At 42.7% G+C, this 20,890-nt stretch overlaps 1 protein-coding gene across 4 annotated transcripts in view; it reads right to left on the reverse strand.

The window, feature by feature from the left end:
- Pld5 (phospholipase D family member 5) overlaps nucleotides 1–20,890 on the reverse strand; it is a 324,256-nt gene that overhangs the window by 20,540 nt on the left and 282,826 nt on the right. For all 4 annotated transcript variants that reach the window (XM_041635445.1, XM_041635448.1, XM_041635446.1 and 1 more), the window contains exons 6-7: nucleotides 10,402–10,599; nucleotides 3,088–3,224 (exon numbers count right to left, since the gene is read on the reverse strand). In XM_041635445.1, coding sequence (XP_041491379.1) covers nucleotides 3,088–3,224; nucleotides 10,402–10,599 — 335 coding nt within the window. The remainder of the gene's footprint in view (nucleotides 1–3,087; nucleotides 3,225–10,401; nucleotides 10,600–20,890) is intronic.

The raw sequence follows: 20,890 nt of genomic DNA on the forward strand, positions 1-20,890 counted from the left end.
GTTTCTTGCTGCCATATCTTGGGCTCTGCGATCCAGCATTGAACCTGGCAGGCGTTTTGCATCACCACTGCATGCTCTGCTAGCTGGAAAGGCAGGAATCCCAACACTGTCTCTAACGGATGGTGTGTGTTTAGATCATCTCTGTCTTGTGAGTTCTCAGGTCTCCTTTCATTTAGGTATTTGACAACGAGGACACTACATTTTAAGTCTAAGATATTAATTAATTCCACAAACACACAGAATTTACTTCTGAACCTCCCTGTTTTTTAGGATCAGTTTGACATCTAAATAATAAAACTCATTTATATGACTGAGAAGAATGTAATTATAGTCTGAATATTTGAGCTACATATTTCTCTTCTGTGCCCTTTTGTTTAGAGAGGTGAAGGTAGGGGCTGGAGAGATGGCTTGGAGTTTAAGAGCACTGGCTGTTCCTCCAGAGGTCTTTTTTACATTTTTATTTTTCCATTCAAAAATTTACACTTCCTCCCCTCCCGCCTCCCCACTCACCCTCCTCCCTCCCCGTCCCTCCTAAGAGAGGGCAGGGAACCCTGCCCTGTGGGAAGTGCAAGGTCCTCCCCGCTACATCCAGGCCTAGGAAGTTTTGCATCCAAATAGACTAGGGTCCCAAAAAGCCAGTATATGCGGCAGCAGAGTAGAGGATGCCTGAACTGGCCTTGCCCCACTATCACACTGATGATTATCTCCAATATCACCATAGAATCTTCGTCTGGCAACGGATGGAGATAGAGACAGAGACCCTCATCAGAGCAATGGACTGAGCCCCCAAGGTCCAGTTGAAGAGCAGAAGGAGGGAGAAGATGAGCAAGGAAGTCTGGACTGCGAGGGGTTGGTCCATCCACTGAGACAGTGTGCCTGTTCTAATGAGAGAGCTCACCAAATCCAGCTGGACCGGGACTGAATGAGCATGCGATCAAACCAGCCTCTCGGAATGTGGCTGAAAATGGGGGCTGACTGAGAAGCCATTGATAAAGGCACTGGGACTTGTTTCTTTTCCAGAGGTCTTAAGTTCAATTCCCAGCTCCCTCAGGGTAGTTCACTACCATCTATAATGAGATCTTGTGCCCTCTTCTGGCAGGCAGGTAGAACACTGTATACATAATAAAAACAGTCTTAAAAATAAAGAAAGCTGAAATTATAGGCTTAAAATTTTATTTTGTTTCTGTCCATGTCCCTGTAGGCAGCCCCAGAAATCTTATTTATTTGCTGAGCTGAGCTTGGTGGAAACTTTCTTTGGTCTGTTGACTCCCTCTATATTTGAGGTGAACAAATGTTTCCTTTTTTTTTTTAATGATTTTTTTAAAGGTTAGCACACGAAGCAATGTGTTTCATCATGGCATCTTTGCTCACAATACAAGAAGTATTTGAACAACAGCCAGAATAACTAAGATTTGAGCCTTCAGGTTGGTCTCTAGCTCTTTAAGCATCTTTACATTTTCCCCTACTTGTAAGATTTTTGTTTCTTTGAGACAAAGTTTCACCTTGTAGCCTAGATTGGATTTAAAAGATGTAACCTTGGATGATATTGAACTTGTGACCCTCCTGTCTCAGCCTCCCAAAATCTGGGAATACAGGTATGCACCACGACATACCACAGACCCCCACCCTGACAATGAAAGACTTGAGTTTTGCTTATCGAAAGCCATGAAACAAAGTTTTGGTAGTCTTGAGCCATCATCCTAGAATCCTGTGAACTTAGTCCTCTATTCTCCTTGGTAACAGACAACCAGGCACAATGTGTTATGTTTCCAGAGAAAAGCTGACATCTAAAATTTACTCTAAAGTCAGATAAACAAGAAATGAGAAGAGCATAAAGAGGAGGCATAGGAACGGTGGGAAAGTGAGAGGGAAAATCCATGAACATTCAAAAGATGCATGATGTCTTAAAGTAGCTCTGTTTTAATAGCATGACTCTTATAGCTCAAAACGCTTTCCCACGGTCATGAAGCGACCCATTTCTGGCAGGCTTTTTGCAGTCTTACAGACATTTGCATAAAGATGCTACATATTATGCATATGTGGGATCAGCAAGACGAAAAATATTCAAGTAATATATGGCACGCTTAATCATTTAAGCTCACTAAATGGCTATTTTGAAATTACAGTTTTCTGAATGATGGAGGACCTCATCCACAGTCAGAAATGCGCATTTTAGAAAGTGTTTCCTGCTCAAGCTAATTCTGAAAACGCCGACAGCACCCAAAGTCGTGCCTTTGTTGCAAGCAAGCAAAAGAGAGAACGCTTGGGTGTGGTTCCACATTATGTGTGATTATTCTCCCGAAAGCTTTATCATATATTCTGCCCCTGAACCATTTCCAAGTTACTATGTCACCAAACCGTGAGGAATTGAGAAGTTAACCACTGTAAAAGCAGTCTTCTTCTCTTATGGAAGGGTACACTGTCTGAGAGCATGCATTTTAGATTCCTTTCCCTCCTCATCTTGAGGACACAGAGAGATATGCTTTTTCTAGTTAGGTGATTTTCCTTTTTTTTTTTTTTTTGACTCTTTTAAAAAATATTTATTGAGCTCTACATTTTTCTCTGCTCCCCTCCCTGTCTCTTCCCTCCCCACTTCAACCCTCCCCCAAGGTCCCCATGCTCCCAATTTACTCAGGAGATCTTGTCTTTTTCTACTTTCTACTTCCCATGTAGATTAGATCTATGTATGTCTCTCTTAGTATCTGCATTGTTGTCTAAATTCTCTGGGATTGTGGTTTGTAGGCTGGCTTTCTTTGCTTTATGTTTAAAAACTACCTATGAGTGAGTACATGTGATAACTGTCTCTCTGTGTTTGGGTTACCTCACTCAAAATAACATTTTCTAGCTCCATCCATTAGGTAATTTTCAGAGTGAAGTTTATCCAGCCTTCTTTCTGAAATTGCTCTCATGCCTGTAGGATAAGCTAGGTACTCCTGCAGAGTGAGCTCCCTCTCCCAAGCCTTTAAATTGGACCCACTTGGGGAAGCAATGCACGAGGGATCTTTTGCAGATGTCCACTACGGCAGCACAGCCTCTCAGAGCCCAGAGGCCTGAGTACCCCACAGTACAGGTGGCCAAGTCCCTGACCTTTTGGTGCTCGTGCTGGAGATAGGCAGGTAGTCTGTGACAGCGATGTACACGTACTGCTTGGCGTCGTCTATCACGCTGTAGATGGCATCGATGTCAAAGCTTCTGTTTTTAGGACAAAAGAGTTTGGGAGAATTCTGTGAAGATAGAAAACCCGATATGTTAGGGTTGAATTGTAGGCATCTGTGGATTTAAAATGTTTTTTATTTGTGTTGGTAGGTCTTGGTTTATGGTTAGTCACACGGTTTGTAAACCTCTTGTCTGCTTTTCCTTGTTGTTGTTTTTATTTCTTGTTTGCTTTTTGAGACAAAGTTTCTCTGTGTAGCTTTGGCTGTCCTGGAACTCACTCTGTAGACCAGGCTGGTCTTGAACTCAAAGAGATCCACCTGCCTCTGCCTCACAAGTTCTGGAATTAAAGGCGTGCACCACCACTGCCAGGTTTCCTTTCTGCTTCTTGGTCAGTTTACAACAAGCTAGTTTGTGTTTTGTCAAAGTTGAGGCAGGGCATGTATCAAGTCCTTGAAGTCTGTCTTAGGAGGGAATTTTTGCTTTCTGTACACATCTTGCTATTGTGAGAGCAAGCTGCCTCAGGTTTATGTGATTCTAGGATCCCTCCTGTTTGTGACTGAGGATATTCTAAAGTATGATTTACAGACTTATATACACATAGAGGAAGCAATTTATTCTTGAAGTCATTTCATTTGAGAAGTGATGTTGGCCATAAAACTATCCAAGACACAAATCTAAAAACTCTCATTTTTCTGTATCTTTCATAGAGTCAGGAAGAGGATTGCTGATGGTGGAGAAGGGGCATCTATAACCTGCCAAGGAAAACCCAAGTTACCATGATGCCCACATCCATCAAAAGGGTCAGAGAAGAAAGCTATCCTGCCAGACATCAGTCAAAAGAGCTAAGAGGCAAACTGTGCTGAAGGTAATTTTCTCATGTCTGAACTTTCTCTGTTTTTACATGTAGTTGGTATGGCAAGGGGAAGACGAATTTCAGAGTCTTAGTGTTTTTCCAGCGAGGAGGATTGAACACGAGTGTCTCCTGTATGCCCTGCCTTTCCCCTGACATCAGTCCCTGTGGGAAGCATGGGTGCACAAAAGAGAGAATGAACATTTCTGGACCTGCCTGGAATAAAGAGCAGCATGGGACAATAAGAGTTCCCAAGTCATTTGTCCCCAGTGCCTTATCCTGAATCAGTGGGGATCCTGTCTTACTACATGACTCACGGAATGAAGGTACTGGGGTGAATACCCCCTCTATGAACAGTAGGGACAAAGTGGCTAACAGGGGCATATTAAGGGTAAACCCTTTCTAGGCATCCTTGTCTGGAGAGTCCTTGTGATGACCATCAGTGATTATTAACTGCCTAATAGTGCCTAATAGTCAACTCAACAGGCTTCACAATCATTGAAGAGATGAACCCGGAATGGGGAGGTGACTTTGGGAGAATTTTGAGTAAGGTAAACTGAGGTGGAAAGAGCCACCTTTACTGTGGGTGGCAGTGTTCTATGTGCTGGAGTCCTGATGGAAAGGCAGGCTGATCACCAGCATTCAGCTTCTGCTGTTTCCCAGCTGCAGATGTGATGAGCAGCTGCCCCATGCTCCCATGCCTGTGCTTTCACCATCATGATGAGCTCCCCTTGGGTGGTAAGCCAGAATCCACCCTTTCTCCATCAGGTTGCTTTTGTGAGATATTTGGATGTAGCAGTGGGAAAGGTAAACAATCAAGTCCTCTTGGCCAGCGACAGGCAGCATGTACTTTGGATTAATTATTTTGCTTTTCGAAGGAAGATAAACTTCCATTCTTTAGTGGGAGGAAATGCATTGTCTCCACGACATTTAGCAAATGGGTACAGGTGGCTTTCAGGATGAACTCCTGTCTTGGGATGAGTACCCCTGAGTGTTATTCTGTCCCCCCACCCCCATATCCCCAGCTCATGGCAGTGTCCTCGTCACCTCTGCTTGCTGACATTTGCTCAGCTGGACCCTCTGGGTGACATGCTTCCCTGTTTGTCATACTGGATTGCTCCCTAAATTCCAGTTCAAATACATGTCTTCCACAAAACTCTTTCTTTCTTAGATCTTCAGACAGAGGCCACTGCTGATCTCCTAGGCTGTATGCTTCTTTTTCCTTCTTATCAACTTCTGTCCCCTCTTCCTCCTTCCTTTATTTCCTCCTTCTCCCCATCCACAGGCTGGTGGGCCCTGGGGCTTTCCTTACGCTAGCCAAGTGCTTTACTGCTGAGCTACATCCCAGCTCCGGCTTCACCCTTTCAAATCTATTGTCCCAGGGCATGGAGTGACTCCATACTGATGCACAACCCTTCCCACAATCCACCTCTGAGTTCACGTCTGTATTTAAGTTTAGTGAGTTAGGAATGATCAAAACTCTGTATCATAACTGGAAATTTATATTTAACTGCACTGAGTTAGGAATTATTAAAAAGTATAATTTTAGGACAGGTGATTCTTCAAGTCCTTAGATATTCTTTCTGTGTATTCAATTTAGTTTTGGGACTGTCAACTTCCAAAAATATGATGTACTATTTTAAGATTTTTTTTTTTTACAACAAATATATTGAACTTAAATTAGTTTGCCTTGGCATTTGCTTGGCATCTATTACTAAAGAAGCTATAGACATTCTGGAACTTTCCATCAATATCTCTACCAATAAATCCAGTCCAACATTTATTTATTTACTGCTGCTTTCAAAGCATTGAGTGAGGTCCTGGGAATATCACTTATGCAGAGAGTATAAAATCTTTAGAGCCTTATAAAATTATGGGGGAATCGTCATAAACAAATAATTGCAAAGCTCTGATAAATAGTAGAGTGAGAGCGAGAAGCTAGTTCTGAAGGCGGGGCTTCTTTGAAGGTTAAAAAAATGTAGGTAAGACTCTATATCTCCTCAAAATCAGGTGTGTGTGTGTGCAGTGTGTGCATGTGTGCATGAATATATACATGAACACACATATATAAAATTAAACTGCATGAGTATGCTGGTTGATTTCTGTCAACTTGAAGAAATTGACAGAAATAGCTGGAAAGAGGAAATCTTAATTGAAAAAATCTCTTCATGAGATTGGCCTGTAGGCAACTCTATGAAGAATTGTCTTGATCAATGATTGATGTGGGAGAGCCCAGATCATTGTAGATGCTGCTGTTTCTGGGCTGGTGGTCACAGAATAGTACAAGAAAGCAGGCTGAGCCAGCCATAAAGAGCAGGCCAGTGAGCAGCACTCCTCCAAGGCCTCTGCATCAGTTCCTGCCTCCAGGACCCCGCCTTGAGCTCCTGCACTGTCTTCCCTGGATGACAGTCTACAAGCTGATTTTGGTTATGGTGTTTTATCACAGCAATAAGAAGCTAAGATGATAAGAGAAAACATGAAATTTGTTTTTCTGAATCTTGCTAATTTCATTAAACAGTATCTCCAACTTCACCCATTTTCCTTAGAATGACATTAATTCCATTTTTCTTTATGGCTGAATAAAATTCACGTGTGTGTGTGTGTGTGTGTGTGTGTGTGCACTCTGTTTTTTAAAAATCTTTTCATCTGCTGAAGGCATCATGACTGCTTCTACATCTTACGTTCTGTGACTAGCATAGTAATAAACTAGAATCTGCATGTGTCTTTGAGGTGTGTTGACCCAAATTCCTTCCAGTAGATGCTTAGGAGTGGTGTAGCTAGATCACATGGTAACTTTCCTCTCAGGTTTTTGAGGAACCTCCATATTGATTTTCACAGTGGCTACACTGGTTTACATCATCAGGAACAATACACACACACACACACACACACACACACACACACACACACACACGTCTCCCTTCCCCTACATCCTCACTAGCATTTTCTGCCATTTGTTTTCTTGGTGATAGCCATTCTAACTTGGGTGAGATAAATCCTAATGTAGTTTTAATTTGCATTTCCCTGATAACTAAAGATGATGACTTTTTTCATACTTTTACTGTCATTTGTTTTTCTTCCTCTGAGAACGGTCTGACTCATCTGTTCATTTGTTGATTGGATGACAGTTTGGGGGTGCTTAATTGTTGATGTATTTAAAGATTATAGGTATTAATTTTCTGTCAGAGAGTCAAAACTGGTTTTTATTTGGTATCTGTTGGACGTAAGTTAAAGGTATAATTGATATTATTAGTGAGAAGATAAAATAAATCAAATTAAAGAAATGAAAATAGAAAATAAGCTTTAAGTAATTTTAAAAGCTAACTACCACTCAGACTCAGAAAGACAAATATATTATCTACTCACTCATAAGTGGCTTTTAGACATAAAGCAAAAACAAAAACAAAAATAAAAACAAACGAACAAACAAAAAACCATCCTCCAGTCCACAACCCCAGAGAATCTAGACAACAAAGAGAACCCTAAGAGAAATATACATGGATCTACATTGGAAGGAGAAAAAGACAAGATCTCCTGAGTATGTTGGGAGCATGGGGCGGGAAGCATTAGAGAGGGTAGAAGGGATTGGGGAGGCAAAGAGGGAAGCAAAGAAATATGTATAGCTCAATAAAAACAATTTTAAAAAATTAACTACCAGAATATATGTTTTCCAGTTCATTTGCTATTTTTTGGATGAAAAATCAATTTTTAAGTTTCCCTAGACTAGAGCAAAGATGCACTCTCATTTCCAGGGAAGAGGTGCTGGAATTAAGACCTTGCACTGTCAATGGGTTGAACTGAGGGCCCGAGGCTCTCTGTGGTAGAGATGGAGATGCTAGAATCGACAAAGGCAACACCTGCCCTTTTAAATGTGGACAAGAACCTCACTCACTTATCTCTAAGATTCACACCTTAAATTCAAGCCACACGATTGTCCAAAGCATTGCTCGTTTGTGCCTTTATTTCCTGTAGCCTCTCATCTATTTTTCTGGATCTTTGTTTGAGGCACGATGTCACTTTGCTTCCCATTGCTGTTTATGTACAGATTGGGAACACACTCTAGCCTTGGGGTACTACTGTTCTCTGGAGATGCAATGAAAATGTGCTTCTAAAAGGCTCCCTGTAGGGATTCCACTTGCTACTGCATTTTGTGGGAGCCAGCGGGACAAGAGCACCACAAATACCCCAGAATACCAGCTAACCTGGGCTCATAGGGGTTACAAAGACTGAACCGACAACCAGGGAACTTGCATGGGACTGACCTAGGCCCTCTGCAAGTGTGTTACTGAAGAAGGATGCTTAAAAGAAATCCCACACTAACTCAGAATTGAGAATTAGGTGGTTATTTATTTAGGGGTAAACTCACAAATCAGAATCCTCTGCTGGAATGGAGATCAGAAATCGAAATCCACAACCGGAACAGAGTAGCCAGAAAAGAGCGGATGCAGGCTCTGCATCAGCATATATAGTATAAGAGGCCACGCCCCAGTAGGCGGGTAACCACTAGCTGTAAGACTTCCTACAGCATGTTACAACTGTGTAACTTGATTTGTGAAACTCCTAACAGTGAGAGCAGAGGCTGACTCTGACTCTGTCGCCTGTTTTTAGGATCTATTCCTCCTGTTAGACTGGCTCATTCAACCTTAATAGAAGAGGACGCGTCTAGTCTCATTGCAACTTCATGTGTCATGGCTGGCTTATATCCATGGGAGGTTCATCCCATATGGGAAGAGAAACAGAGGAGGAGGAGTGGATGGGGCTTGGGGGAGAAATTGGAAGGAGAGGACGGAGGGAAAACTTCTACTGGGATGTAAAACCAACCAACCAACCAACCAACCAACCAACCAACCAACCAACCTATCAACCAACCAACCAACCAACCAACCAACCAACCAACCAACCAACCAACAAAAAGTCTCACCGCCCCATGGAAGTCCTCCATAACTGTTTTCAGCTCTTCGTGCTTATGTGAATTTGTTATTTTTTTTTAAAGATGTATTTATTTACTATGTATACAACATTCTGCCTCGATGTATGCCCACATGCCAGAAGAGGGCACCAGATCTCAGTACAGATGGTTGTGAGCCACCATGTGGTTGCTGGAAATTGAACTCAGGACCTCTGGAAGAGCAGTCAGCATTCTTAACCTCTGAGCCATCTCTCCAGTCCCAACCTATTGCTTTCTCTTTTTTTTTATCTTTTTTTTTTTATTGAGAAAAGGAGAAAAAAAACAAGTTTCAAGCATCTTAACTCTCCTTTGGACCATCTTGTACTGTCTTCTGGACATTCAGAACGTGCTCTCATTTGAAAGGGTGAAAAGGATATAGTTTATCACTCTTCAATAAATGTTCTCTGGTAGGTAAGAGTGATTGGCATAGACACCCTGGCACCCATCCAGGGAGGAAGAACAGTAGTCACGTGGGAGCAGGGTTTATAGAAGACTGGCTGAGCACCAGGATGAACTCAGGAATGTGATTCAGGTCCGACTCGTGAGGTCTCACCCTAGGTCAGGTGTTAATTCTTAATTGTTCTAGAATTTGGAGAGACTGGGTTTGGAGGCCCAGATATACACAACCCCAGTTCCTAGTGACAGCACAAAGGGGTGGGTAGTGGGGTGTTAACAGGAGGTGAGGATGGGGCACTGGTTTTCACCACAGTCAGAAGCCTCGGACATCAGGAGTGGCCTTTTGCTGGCCTGCCCCAAGCAAATACATCGGCTCTGGCATCGTCTTCTGTACTGGTTCCCTCAGATCTGTCTCATCAGGTTTCTACTCTAGATAGATCTGGAAACCATGGATGAAGGGCTCATCGGCTGTCAGCCCAGGGAGCTGGGACCTCTGTGGTGCTTTCCACATAATGGACTTTGAGCCCCTGGGATGTTTTAGTATCTTCTTTTGTAAAATGGCCACAACGGAATCATAACTCCACTCCCACAGGCTCAGGGAATGTTGCAAAAAAAAGCACACAGAAGATTGCAAGAGCCAGAGGTCAGTGGGGACTGTTGCAGTAATAGTGCCTTCTGGACATGACTGGGCTGTTGTACTAATGTTCTCACGCAGTAGTTGTGGCTGCATGTAAGACCTACACGATATCAAGCCAGTCAGCATCCCATGATACGGGCCCGATCCCAAGGACCACCTCGAGCTGAGACTATTGGCAGTTCAAGGCTTCTAGAGGAGGTAATAGTCAGTTTTCCTCCAAGGTTTGGTTTCTGCTATGCTGCCCATATCCATGTCCACAGGGGCAGCGCTAACTGGACTCAGTGGGTTACAAGAAAAAGAGGCTATGAGATTGGAATGTGAGGAGGGTCTGGGAGGGGTTGGAGAGGCCGGTGTACAGAGCCTTTGGGGACAAAAGTGGTGGGGGTGATGAAACAATGCGGGTGTACGACTCACCGACACAAAGGCTTGCGACTTGGTTTCATTCAGCTGGAGCTGAAGCTTCTTCTCATTGTCATAGACTCCGTACAGTCTCTTGGACCAGGTCTGAGGTACTCTGCTCTTGAATTTTAATGAGCTATATAAAGCGAATATCCTTTGTAAATCTAGGACCAGGCAGCTGCAGTTGTAGAAGATGACACCGAGTTCTTTCATCTGTGAAATTAAAATTGAGAGCATCAACGTGGGGTGCAATTGATGATGTTATTTTCAGAGGGAAAAAATGCATAAGAGTGTTGTAAAGAAGACTTCTTTTTTAAATGCATTTTTTTTGTTACATGGGAGTATGCAGATAGGACCACATAATAGCATATAGAAGAAATATATCCTGAAATGTTCATATACAGGAATAGAACTTTTCCTCCCTTTTTGCAGTTGCCCTTTTATGGAGACAATTTTACCAGCTACAGTTTTAATATTGGCTTTTCACATTTTCCCCCCTCAACACCATTTTTTAAATGGATACTGAAGCAGCAAGACAATGACCCTCCATTGCAACATTACAGAGTGGTTACAGATATAGATGCCTGGAAATTGGCCCCAGCTCTACAGTGTTAGAGCCATGTGATTTGGGGGTAATATACTTAATCTCTGGATCTCAGTGTCTTCTTACAAGAAGTGAAGGCAATAGTGTTAACTGCATAGACGAAGTTGCTGGAACAGACTGGTTAATACACGTAAGAACAGTGTTCACAGTCATTAAAAATTATGGCAAATTGTTATTCTTACTAAAATTGCATACCCCTGACAGCAGCAGACCAACTCCCTGTGTTGAAGAGACCATGGAGGTATTTTTGTCCCTCTTTTCTCAGTGCACAAGAAGGAAAGTGAAGCCCACAGAGTTAAGTAAAATTACAAGTCAGAGACCAAATTGGGGGTAAATTAGGAATCTGATTGCAGGTTTTGTAAATGGTGGTTAGAGATACCCAGGCAAAGAACCTCAATGGCTCCCTCCTAGCCTACTGTGTCTTTGGGGAAAGTGTTCACTATCTTTGATTTGCTTACAGTAACAATGTAAGGTTTTGGTTGGAAAAGAGAGGAACACACATATGAATGTTTTATATGACTTGATTTCCCAGTTAAGGGTGGCTTAGGAGACCTAGGCTCCTGAAGACCAAAGCAGGAATATGAAATTTTCTTCCAGTCTGTCTCTTTCTCCAGAAGAGACTGCTTATCACGTAGCATTGTATGTCCTTGTTCCCGGGGCTACCAGTACAACATACTATGGCAGGGGGAGGGCTTTCCATGTTCATCTATTCTGACATGTATTTATGCTTCTAGCTCCATGGCAACCACAAAATAGATATGCATAGGTTATTTAACCCACTCAGGAACTTGTCTCTAATTTCTTGCTATTGCAAAAAATAACACGATCATCCTTAAACATATTCTTGTGTGCTTTTGTGCAGGTATTTCTTCAGTGTTGAGTATTGCAGTCAGAGGAACATTAAGGTTAAGAAAATGAAAGGTTTCAATGAACAGGTAGATCAGAAATATGCAAAGACACTTATTTGTGACTTAGGTCTTTTAATCAGAGCTGAGTGGTTGGAGCTAAACATGAAGGGAAGAATGTGTGTGTGTGTATACAAGTGTGCAATTATCTCTTTCCAGGTGATTAGGTGCTGTGGAACAACAGTCTTTTATCCTGTCACTTGTATTATTTTTAATAAAATGCTGATTGGCCAGTAGCCATGTAGGAAATAGGGGCGGGGTGATCAGGCAGGAAGTGGCAGCAGGGCAACGAGAATTCTGGGAAGAGGGAAGTTTCAGTCTGCAGTCGTGACCCAGATGCAGAAGACGTAAGATGTGACTGCCTCACCCAAAAAGGAACCAATCCATGTGGCTAACACAGACAAGAATTATGGGCTAATATAAGTTATAAGAGTTAGTAAGAAGCCTGAGATACTAGGTCAATCAGTTTATAATTAATGTAGACCTCTGTGCGATTTCTTTGGGACTTAACGACTGCGGAAACCAGGCAGGACAGAAACCTCAGTCAACAATGGGGTAGAACTAGAGTGAGGATGTTAAATTCCCAGGGACTTTTGATGGATGAGCATTTGATGTTTCCACTGGAGGACGTGGGGAAGGCAGTAAGAGGGAGGCTTGTTTCTAGAAACCACCCACATTACTCTTTTGTTCGTTTGTTTTGTTTTTGTTTTCTGAGCTAAGGTTTCTCTGTGTATTTCCAGCTGTTAGATCTGCCCTTCCTTCCTTCCTGAGTGGTGGAATTAAAGGCATGCACCACCACTGCCAGACTCTCTTTTAAAAAAATATATACTTATTTTATTTGTAATTATGTGTATATGTGTATGTGGGTATGTGTGTTTGTGGGTTATGTGTGTATGTGGGTTATATGTGTATGTGGGTTATGTGGGTGATATGCATGTGTGAGTACAGATACCTGAAGCAACTAGAAGATGGTCTCAGACTTCCTGGAACTAGAGCTATGAGCAGTCATGAGCCTCTTTGACATGGATGCTGGGAACCAAATTCACGGCCCTCCAAGAGCAGTATTCACTCTTAAGCTCTGTGTCATCTCAGGCCAAAGTAACTCTCTTGTTTAAGAAAAATCTTTTAATTTTATATTGTGTTCTTTTGTGAGCTTGATGAGCACCATGTGTGTGCAATGCCTGCAGAAGCCAGTGAGCATTGCTTGACAAGTTCCTTTTAGACAAAGTGCTAGGTATTCAGTACCATTCTAGATGAAGTGTCAAGCTGTTCAGCGGGAGCACAGAGGTACTTCAAGGGAGACGAACAAATGAAAGGCAATGGTGATGCCGTGGACAAGCAGAGAAGGATGGCGTATTTGGAAGAGGTTTTCTCCCTGGCACTTAAAGCCAAATAGTCCTCTCAAGACACTCGTGGTCTCTTTCTGCTATAAACTTGATCCTAGAACATGTGCCATCACATTTGTTATTCTGGGTATCTGGTGAACCAAACCTTCAAAATGAATAGGAAAACTGGGAGCATGATATAAAAAAGCTTATTTAATGAGAAATACAGAAGCAGCACTCATCGGCCTCTGTGTTCTGGGGACTGCTCCAAATGTTTCACACATCTGTGTCTTTTTTTTTTTTTTTTTTTTTTTTTTTTTTTTTTTTGATTTTCGAGACAGGGTTTCTCCGTAGCTTTTTGGTTCCTGTCCTGGAACTAGCTCTTGTAGACCAGGCTGGCCTTGAACTCACAGAAATCTGCCTGCCTTTGCCTCCCCGAGTGCTGGGATTAAAGGCGTGTGCCACCACCGCCCGGCACATCTGTGTCTTAAAATCATTTTCTTTAGCAAGCATTCATTTATCCTGGCACACACAGTGATGAGTTTCACAGAGACATTTTCATGTAAGTGGATCATGGACTTGGACCACTCTCACCCTCTCCTGCCCTTTCTCATCTCTCTATTTTTTTCCATTCATTTTTGTCGGGCAGTCTCGCTTCTATTTATATATCTTATATAGTATATGGTTCGTATAACTACATAAAATAGAAGATCTACAAATGTGAAAAAGCATGTCACTGGCTTTCCTGCATGACTTAGTTCACAGAATGTCATGACCTCCCGCTGCGGTCATCTTCATGGAGGTGGCCCACCTTCGTCCTCTTTTATAGCCAAATCATACTGTATTGTGCACTTATTCCACATTTTTCCATCTGTCGAGCTGCTGGTGGACAGCTAGCCTGATTCTGCAACTTGACTGTTGTCAACAGTGGGCCAACACATCTGCTTTCTTAAACATTTCTTAAAAATTTGGAGAGATCAAATGGCTTACACAGGTTCATTTCAAGGAAAGAGGCTGAGCTTATGAAACTTAATGACAGCTGGATATTGCATTTGTAGGAATACTTCTTTAGGAGAAATATATATTTCATTTATCTGTATCTTTAATTTCTTTTTTATTGATTTAATGTTTTTGAGAATTTCCATGAGTATTTCACATCATCCAGGTCATCCTGTATCCTCCCTGACTCCATCTCAAATTCATGACCTTTCCTTTATTATTCAAGCATACACGCACACATGCATGCATACACACAGTCATACACACACACGTTCACACATGCATATACATACACACAAACACACATGCATCACACACACATATGTACACACACACACACATGTACCACTTACTGTGTCTATTTAGTTTTGCTCATTTGTGCATGTGTCTATGGCTGACCACTTGGGAATGAGTAGCCTACTGACGAGGACCTACTCTCCCTCTCTCAGCAGCCATGCAGGGCCTGGGTCTCGTGAAATTTCTCCCATCCTTGTTGGCATGTCACCTGTCATTGTGTGGGTCTTATTTAGGCAACCATATTGTTGAGGTTCTGGGGGTGCAACTTTCCTGCCACGTATAGAAGTTGCAGATGCCCTAGGCCTCTGGTTCTTACACTCCTTCAACTCTTCTTTCATGATATTCTCTGAGCCTGAGGTGCAGGGACTGTATTGAAGGTGGCTCACTTAAGGTGTCTACAGGACTGGACTTTATAAGGATTTCTTTGTGTTTGGTTTTTTTGTTTTTATTTATTTACTTATTTATGTTTGAGACAAGAATTCTTTGTGTAACAGCCCTGGTTGTCCTGGAACTTGCTCCGTAGCCCAGGCTGTCCTCAAAGTCAAAGAGATCTGCCTGCCTCTGCCGCCCAAGTGCTGGGATTAAAGGTATGAGCCACCACACTTGGCCTTGTAAGAATAATTTAATATAAATATGTAATGTACTTTGGCCATGCTTCTCCACCTACCCTCCTACCCTCTTCTTTCTCTATCTTTTCCATTTTGTTAGTTTCCTTCATCCCCCAGATGATTTGTCTCTATTTTCATCTCACATATAACAAGATGAATTTATATATCTCTATAAAATGTAGGGTTCAAAGTGTGTAATATTTGTTGTAGAAAGAGTGCTTCCCCAAGCAGAGCACTTGAGTCGAGATGTTCCCTGGTGGTGAAGGCCAAGTCCTGCTGTTTATTTCTGTGCCCTCTTTCAGTCTGATGAGGAGTTCTGCATCTCAAAATTAAGTAAAAATTAGGGAAAACATGGCATCACACTAGATCTTTTTTTCTTTTACCTAAGTTTATTTGTTTGAGATAGGGTCTCACAATATACCCCCAACTGGTCTAGAACGTGTTATGTAGAGCAGGCTGGCCTCAAATGTACAGTAATTCCCCTGCCTCTGTTCCTTAGTTCAGGGATTACAGAGTGTTTTGCACTATGCACAGCTGAAACCCATTTCTGTTTGTTTTCTTAGGATTGGAAGAAGCTGGTGATCAGAGTGAATGAAGAGATTCCCCATCACTAGGACACAAGCAGCAGCTTCACGGCAGCCAGGCGTGATGGGTTTGTGGAGCAGCAGCCAGGGCAGACATCTGATGGATTCTCCCGTCAGCATCACAGGGAGTGGAGAGGCATTGTCTCCTGCACTTTCGAGTAATTAATGCAGCTAGCCAAGCCACAGCTTAATTTATCATCCACACATGTCCGGGGTGTTGTTTCCATAATTCTATAGAAATGTAAACAAGTATTTTTTCAAAAATTTCCTGACAAAGACAAAAGGCCCTGCAACTGTGGACATCGTCCGGGCTCCCAGTTAGCTGCTGATTAATATTTTGAGTGATCGCAGGAGACTTAATCATTGTGAACTTTAGCTTTGTTTCTTTCAACCTTGAAGGTGAAATCTTTGTTATTGATGATGAAAGAAATAAGAGCACTTTGGAGGCTGCTCATCTCCTGCCAGGAACATACCCAGTGTCCTGGCCCTCTATTCCCAAGTAGGTGACTGGTACCATTTAACTCACCGCTGTCCAGTTTTCTCTGTCTGCCACATGGGGACTAATGGATCCTGCCTGACTGGACTAATGGAAGAGGCAGGCAAGCATACAAGAACTTCAGGACGGCTACTTCAACCTTGTTTCAAAACCAAGGAACCAGAAGATAACAAAGGAAACTGATTTGTCGCAAAATGATGGCTTGTAACGCTGGGTCTCAAGCAAGATGTTTTTCAAAAGAGCTTTGAAAGTACTGTACTATGTCGTTTGCATCCCCAAATTCTCCAGCTCCCTCTTCCTCCTTCCTGTTATCCCAAATTCATCAGTGCTTAATATTTAAAAAATATTTTATTCATTTTGTGTGCGCACATGTGTGTATGTGCACACGTGTATATGTGTTCATGTGTGTGTAAGTGCGCATGTGCACACATGCACTTGCATCTTAAAGCCCATGCACTGAGGTCGGATACTAACTTAGAGTTCCCTCCAGCTGCCAGGCTTAGGGGCAGGCGCCTTTACCTGCTGAGTCATCGCATTTGCCCCAATGCTCCACCTTTTTAAGGATCTGAAAACTTTCCAGACTACTATCTTTTTGCTGTTTTATTAATCTTTCATTTCTGTTGCAAAAATTCACACAGCAGCCGGGCGGTGGTGGCGCACGCCTTTAATCCCAGCACTCGGGAGGCAGAGGCAGGCGGATCTCTGTGAGTTCGAGGCCAGCCTGGTCTACAAGAGCTAGTTCCAGGACAGGAACCAAAAGCTACGGAGAAACCCTGTCTCGAAAAATCAAAAAAAAAAAAAAAAAATTCACACAGCAATTTCTTGAGCTTATTTTTGGAGAAGGTAAATCAGTAGGCAAAACCTTGAGAGGTTAAGGACAGGAGAAGATTCATGGAGAAATCTTGGAGGAAGGAGGCCTGATAGTAGAATGGGAGGAAATCATTGAAAACGCAGTGCAGTTATTTTGGGGGTACTTCCATTTCATCTCCCTTCTTTAGAAGAGTTGAAAGGACTCCAAACTGGCACCCTGGTTCTCCCATCATTCCTGTTCTTATCTTACTAGTAGTATTATTTTTAAATATTTTTTTAAATTTTTATTATTATTATTTGGTTTTTTTTTTTTTCGAGACAGGGTTTCTCTGTGGTTTTGGAGACTGTCCTGGAACTAGCTCTTGTAGACCAGGCTGGTCTCGAACTCACAGAGATCCGCCTGCCTCTGCCTCCCGAGTGCTGGGATTAAAGGCGTGCGCCACCACCGCCCGGCTTTTTAAATATGTTTAAGCAGGGTCTTACTGTACAGTTCAGGCTATTTCAAACCCTCCTCCTTCTGCCTCAGTCTCTGAAGTACTGGGGTTATAGAAGTGTAACACTTACTTCTGTCTTCTCAATGACAAGCGAGTTGAAATCCTCTCAGCTTCAAGTGGCTGTATTTTGTAACCTCCTCAAGTCCCTCCAAGGGTCTAGTGACTTATAAAACACGGGGCCAAATCTGAGCAACTCCAACTTCCCTTCATATATATAAAACATCCCACCCCTTTCACACCGGGATAATTATTGTTATGATGATGCTTAGCAGTCGTGCAGGGATGAAGTTGTTGAGGAACCCAGAAGAACAGAGATTTCCTCTGTAAGTGCGTTGGCAAACGCATGAATCTTGCTATTGTGTTCTACACTTTATTGTCAAAGTGAAATTATCAAATCAGAGGGAAGTGGACAAGAGGATGGAACAAGAAGTTTTCATCTTGGAGTTTGTAATTTGCACAACTAATTCAAAGTCAGGTTCGAGTTGGAGTTCTTGAGAGACAAAAAGGCTATGGTTTGGAGATTTTTCAGAGGAAAAGGACCTCCTTATTTTCTCCTGTTTGCTCCTTTTTAATTCAGAGTGCAAGCTCTGCAGTTCTCAGGATTGCCTCTGAGTAGGGGATGCTCTGGGGCACGTGTACCCTAACAGTGGGACAAATGAGGGTTGGTGGGTCTTTCAAGAAAAAAACCCTATCTAGACATCCAGCCCCATTATCTCCCCCTTTTCCCTGCCCACATGGCTCTAGGAACATATCAGGATGACCAGAAGAGACATGGTTTCTCTAGACCAGAGGGCTGGGCTCCCACTAGGTCAGCTGACACCCTGATTGCAATGGATGACTGTCCCTGGAGTACATCAGCCTGGTAAGGCAGGCAAGGACTCAGGACTAAATTTTACCTACCTCCTTCCTGCTTTGGGGAAAGATTCTTGCCCTTTTGTGTCTGTGACTATAACTTCTTTCATATATCTGTGAATGAGGAGTGAAGAACACAGGATTCGGAGGAATTGGACTCAAAAGCCTCCCCTCTTAGGACTAGCTTTTATAATAGCAGAATTTGTTATATGAGTTTCCAGGGGAAGGGAGCATTCTTTAGCCCTACCCAGCTATGATGCCTAGGAACCGCAGCAACGATCTGCACAGCAAATATCCCTAAAGGTGCAATAGTAGTGCTCATATTTGTGTCGTAACCAACAGCTTCCTAATTGGCCTGAAGACCAGCTGAACAGGAGGGAAATCATGGCGGGTACTGGAAACCTAGTGAACTGTACAACAATAATAATGAAATGATGTGAGGTCATGATTTGAAAAGGAGCAGGGAGGGGTATAGGAGGAATTGGAGGAATGAGAGGGAGGGGGAAATGATGTAATTGTATTTTAATTTAAAACAAAACAAATATATCCTTAACTTTTTATGTATGCATAATTATATACCCCTAAATATGTACGTATGTATATTATTAGCTAGTTTTCCATTGTTGTGATAAAACACCATGATCAAGGCAGCTTATAGCAGAAAGGGCTTATTTAGGCTTGTGGTTCCAGTGGGATAAGAGTCTACCACCACACATTCAGGAAGTGTAGCAGCAGCTGGCATGGTGAATGGAGCTGAGAGCTGGGACTAGAGAGCAAACTGGGGACGGTGTGAATCTTTTAGCTCTCAAAGCCTCTCCAGTGGCACAATCTCTTCAGCAAGGCTAACTCTCTTACACCTCCCAAACAAATTACCAACTGGGGATAAAGCATTCAAATGCCCAAGACTGTGGGAGGACATATCATCTGAACTACCACAGTAAGTACCTACGTGTGTGTGTGTATTTGTGTGTGTGTGTAGGCCAAAATTTTGCACAAAGAACAATAAATATTTGCTATCATCTTCTTCTTCCTTTCCCAGACTCGGCAATTTTATAAGCAACCAGGCATCAGAAGGGCTCCTGCTGGGTGGCTAACAGCTGGTTCTTCACTTCCATCACATTGGTCCTCTCCAGTGAAGGGCTGTCAGATGCCCAGTGACCTGCTGCACTTGTATGTGGAAGCCACAGAGAACCCGCTGTGTCCTGCTCCACCCTGGCTCAGATTGCCCTTCTCAATCTTCTTAATTTTAAGTGGGAAATTTACCTGATTAGACATTTTCCACATCTCAGTTTATCACTACTGCAAGCTGGTAAACAAAATATCCAGGGAAGCCTCCTAAGGAAAATTGACGGAACGAGGATGCAGATTACAGCAGGATGAGCCGTTCACGCAGAAATAGCAAATACAGTTGTCTAAAATACAGAGTGGTGAATTGTGACCCATCCCACTGTAACCTGGCCACCGGTCTCTCCATTCAGACTCCCCGTCCCATGCTCTCCTCTCCTAAGTGTCCTACCTTGCCCAAGGATTTGTTCCAAAAATTAAGAGCTTCCACTTTTTCAGAAGCATCGAACAATATAACTTCTACCTTCTCTCTACCTGTGACTCCACTTCCAATGGCAGGCAGAGTGAGACCATCTAGTGAGATGGGCAATTAATTCAGAATGCAGATTCCTCGCTTTCACCCTTAGTCCAGTAGCTTAGCCTCTGGGTATCTTGGGTCTGCCCTCCAACGTCTTGTACAGAAATGACTTGTTGACCAAGTTTTCTGTCCCACCTGGTCCCGCAGTCATTCAGTCCCAAATAAACAGACATACGCTACATTAATTACAAACTGGTTGGCCTGTTAGCTCAGGCTTCTTATTAACTCTTATAACTGATATTAGCCCATTATTCTTGTCTATGTTAGCCATGTGGCTTGGTACCTTTTTCAGCAATGGATTCTCACTCATCTTGCTTCCTCTGTGACTGGGTGACAGCTGCAGACTGACTCTTTCCTCTTCCCAGAATTCTCCTGTTCTCATCGTCCAGCCTATACTTCTTGCCTGGTTGCCCCACCAATTCTTCCTACCTGGCTACTGGCCAATCAGTGTTTTATTAAACTACAGTTGACAGGGTACAGACCATTGCCCCACAGCAATGACTCACCGATGAATGACTGGTACATGTCTTTAACTTTGGTGAATTCAATGCTAAGGAACTTGCGCAGTTTTGATCTTCCATTCTGACCTTACCAGTAACAAAATGACATCTGTCCACCATTTTCTGATTCTTGGGGCATTTAAAAAATGACACAGAGCTCACAAAGATTAGCATGAAGCATTTGCTGGCTTCCTAAAAGTCTAAGAATGATCTTTGTGTACAATACTCTCATCTTAATTTTTGGAGGTGTGGGAAGTCCTTCCGTCTCTGTGGTGCATTTATTGGTTAATGAATAAGTCTATTTTGACCAGTGACTTAGCAGAATAGGGCAAGGTGGGAGATCCAAGCAGATAGAGGAGGAGAGAGTAGGCAGAGTCAAGGAGAAGCC

This window comes from Microtus oregoni, unplaced genomic scaffold, assembly GCF_018167655.1.
Source record: "Microtus oregoni isolate MIOR12 unplaced genomic scaffold, Mior012 000047F_ref0000412, whole genome shotgun sequence".
Lineage (NCBI taxonomy): Eukaryota > Metazoa > Chordata > Mammalia > Rodentia > Cricetidae > Microtus > Microtus oregoni.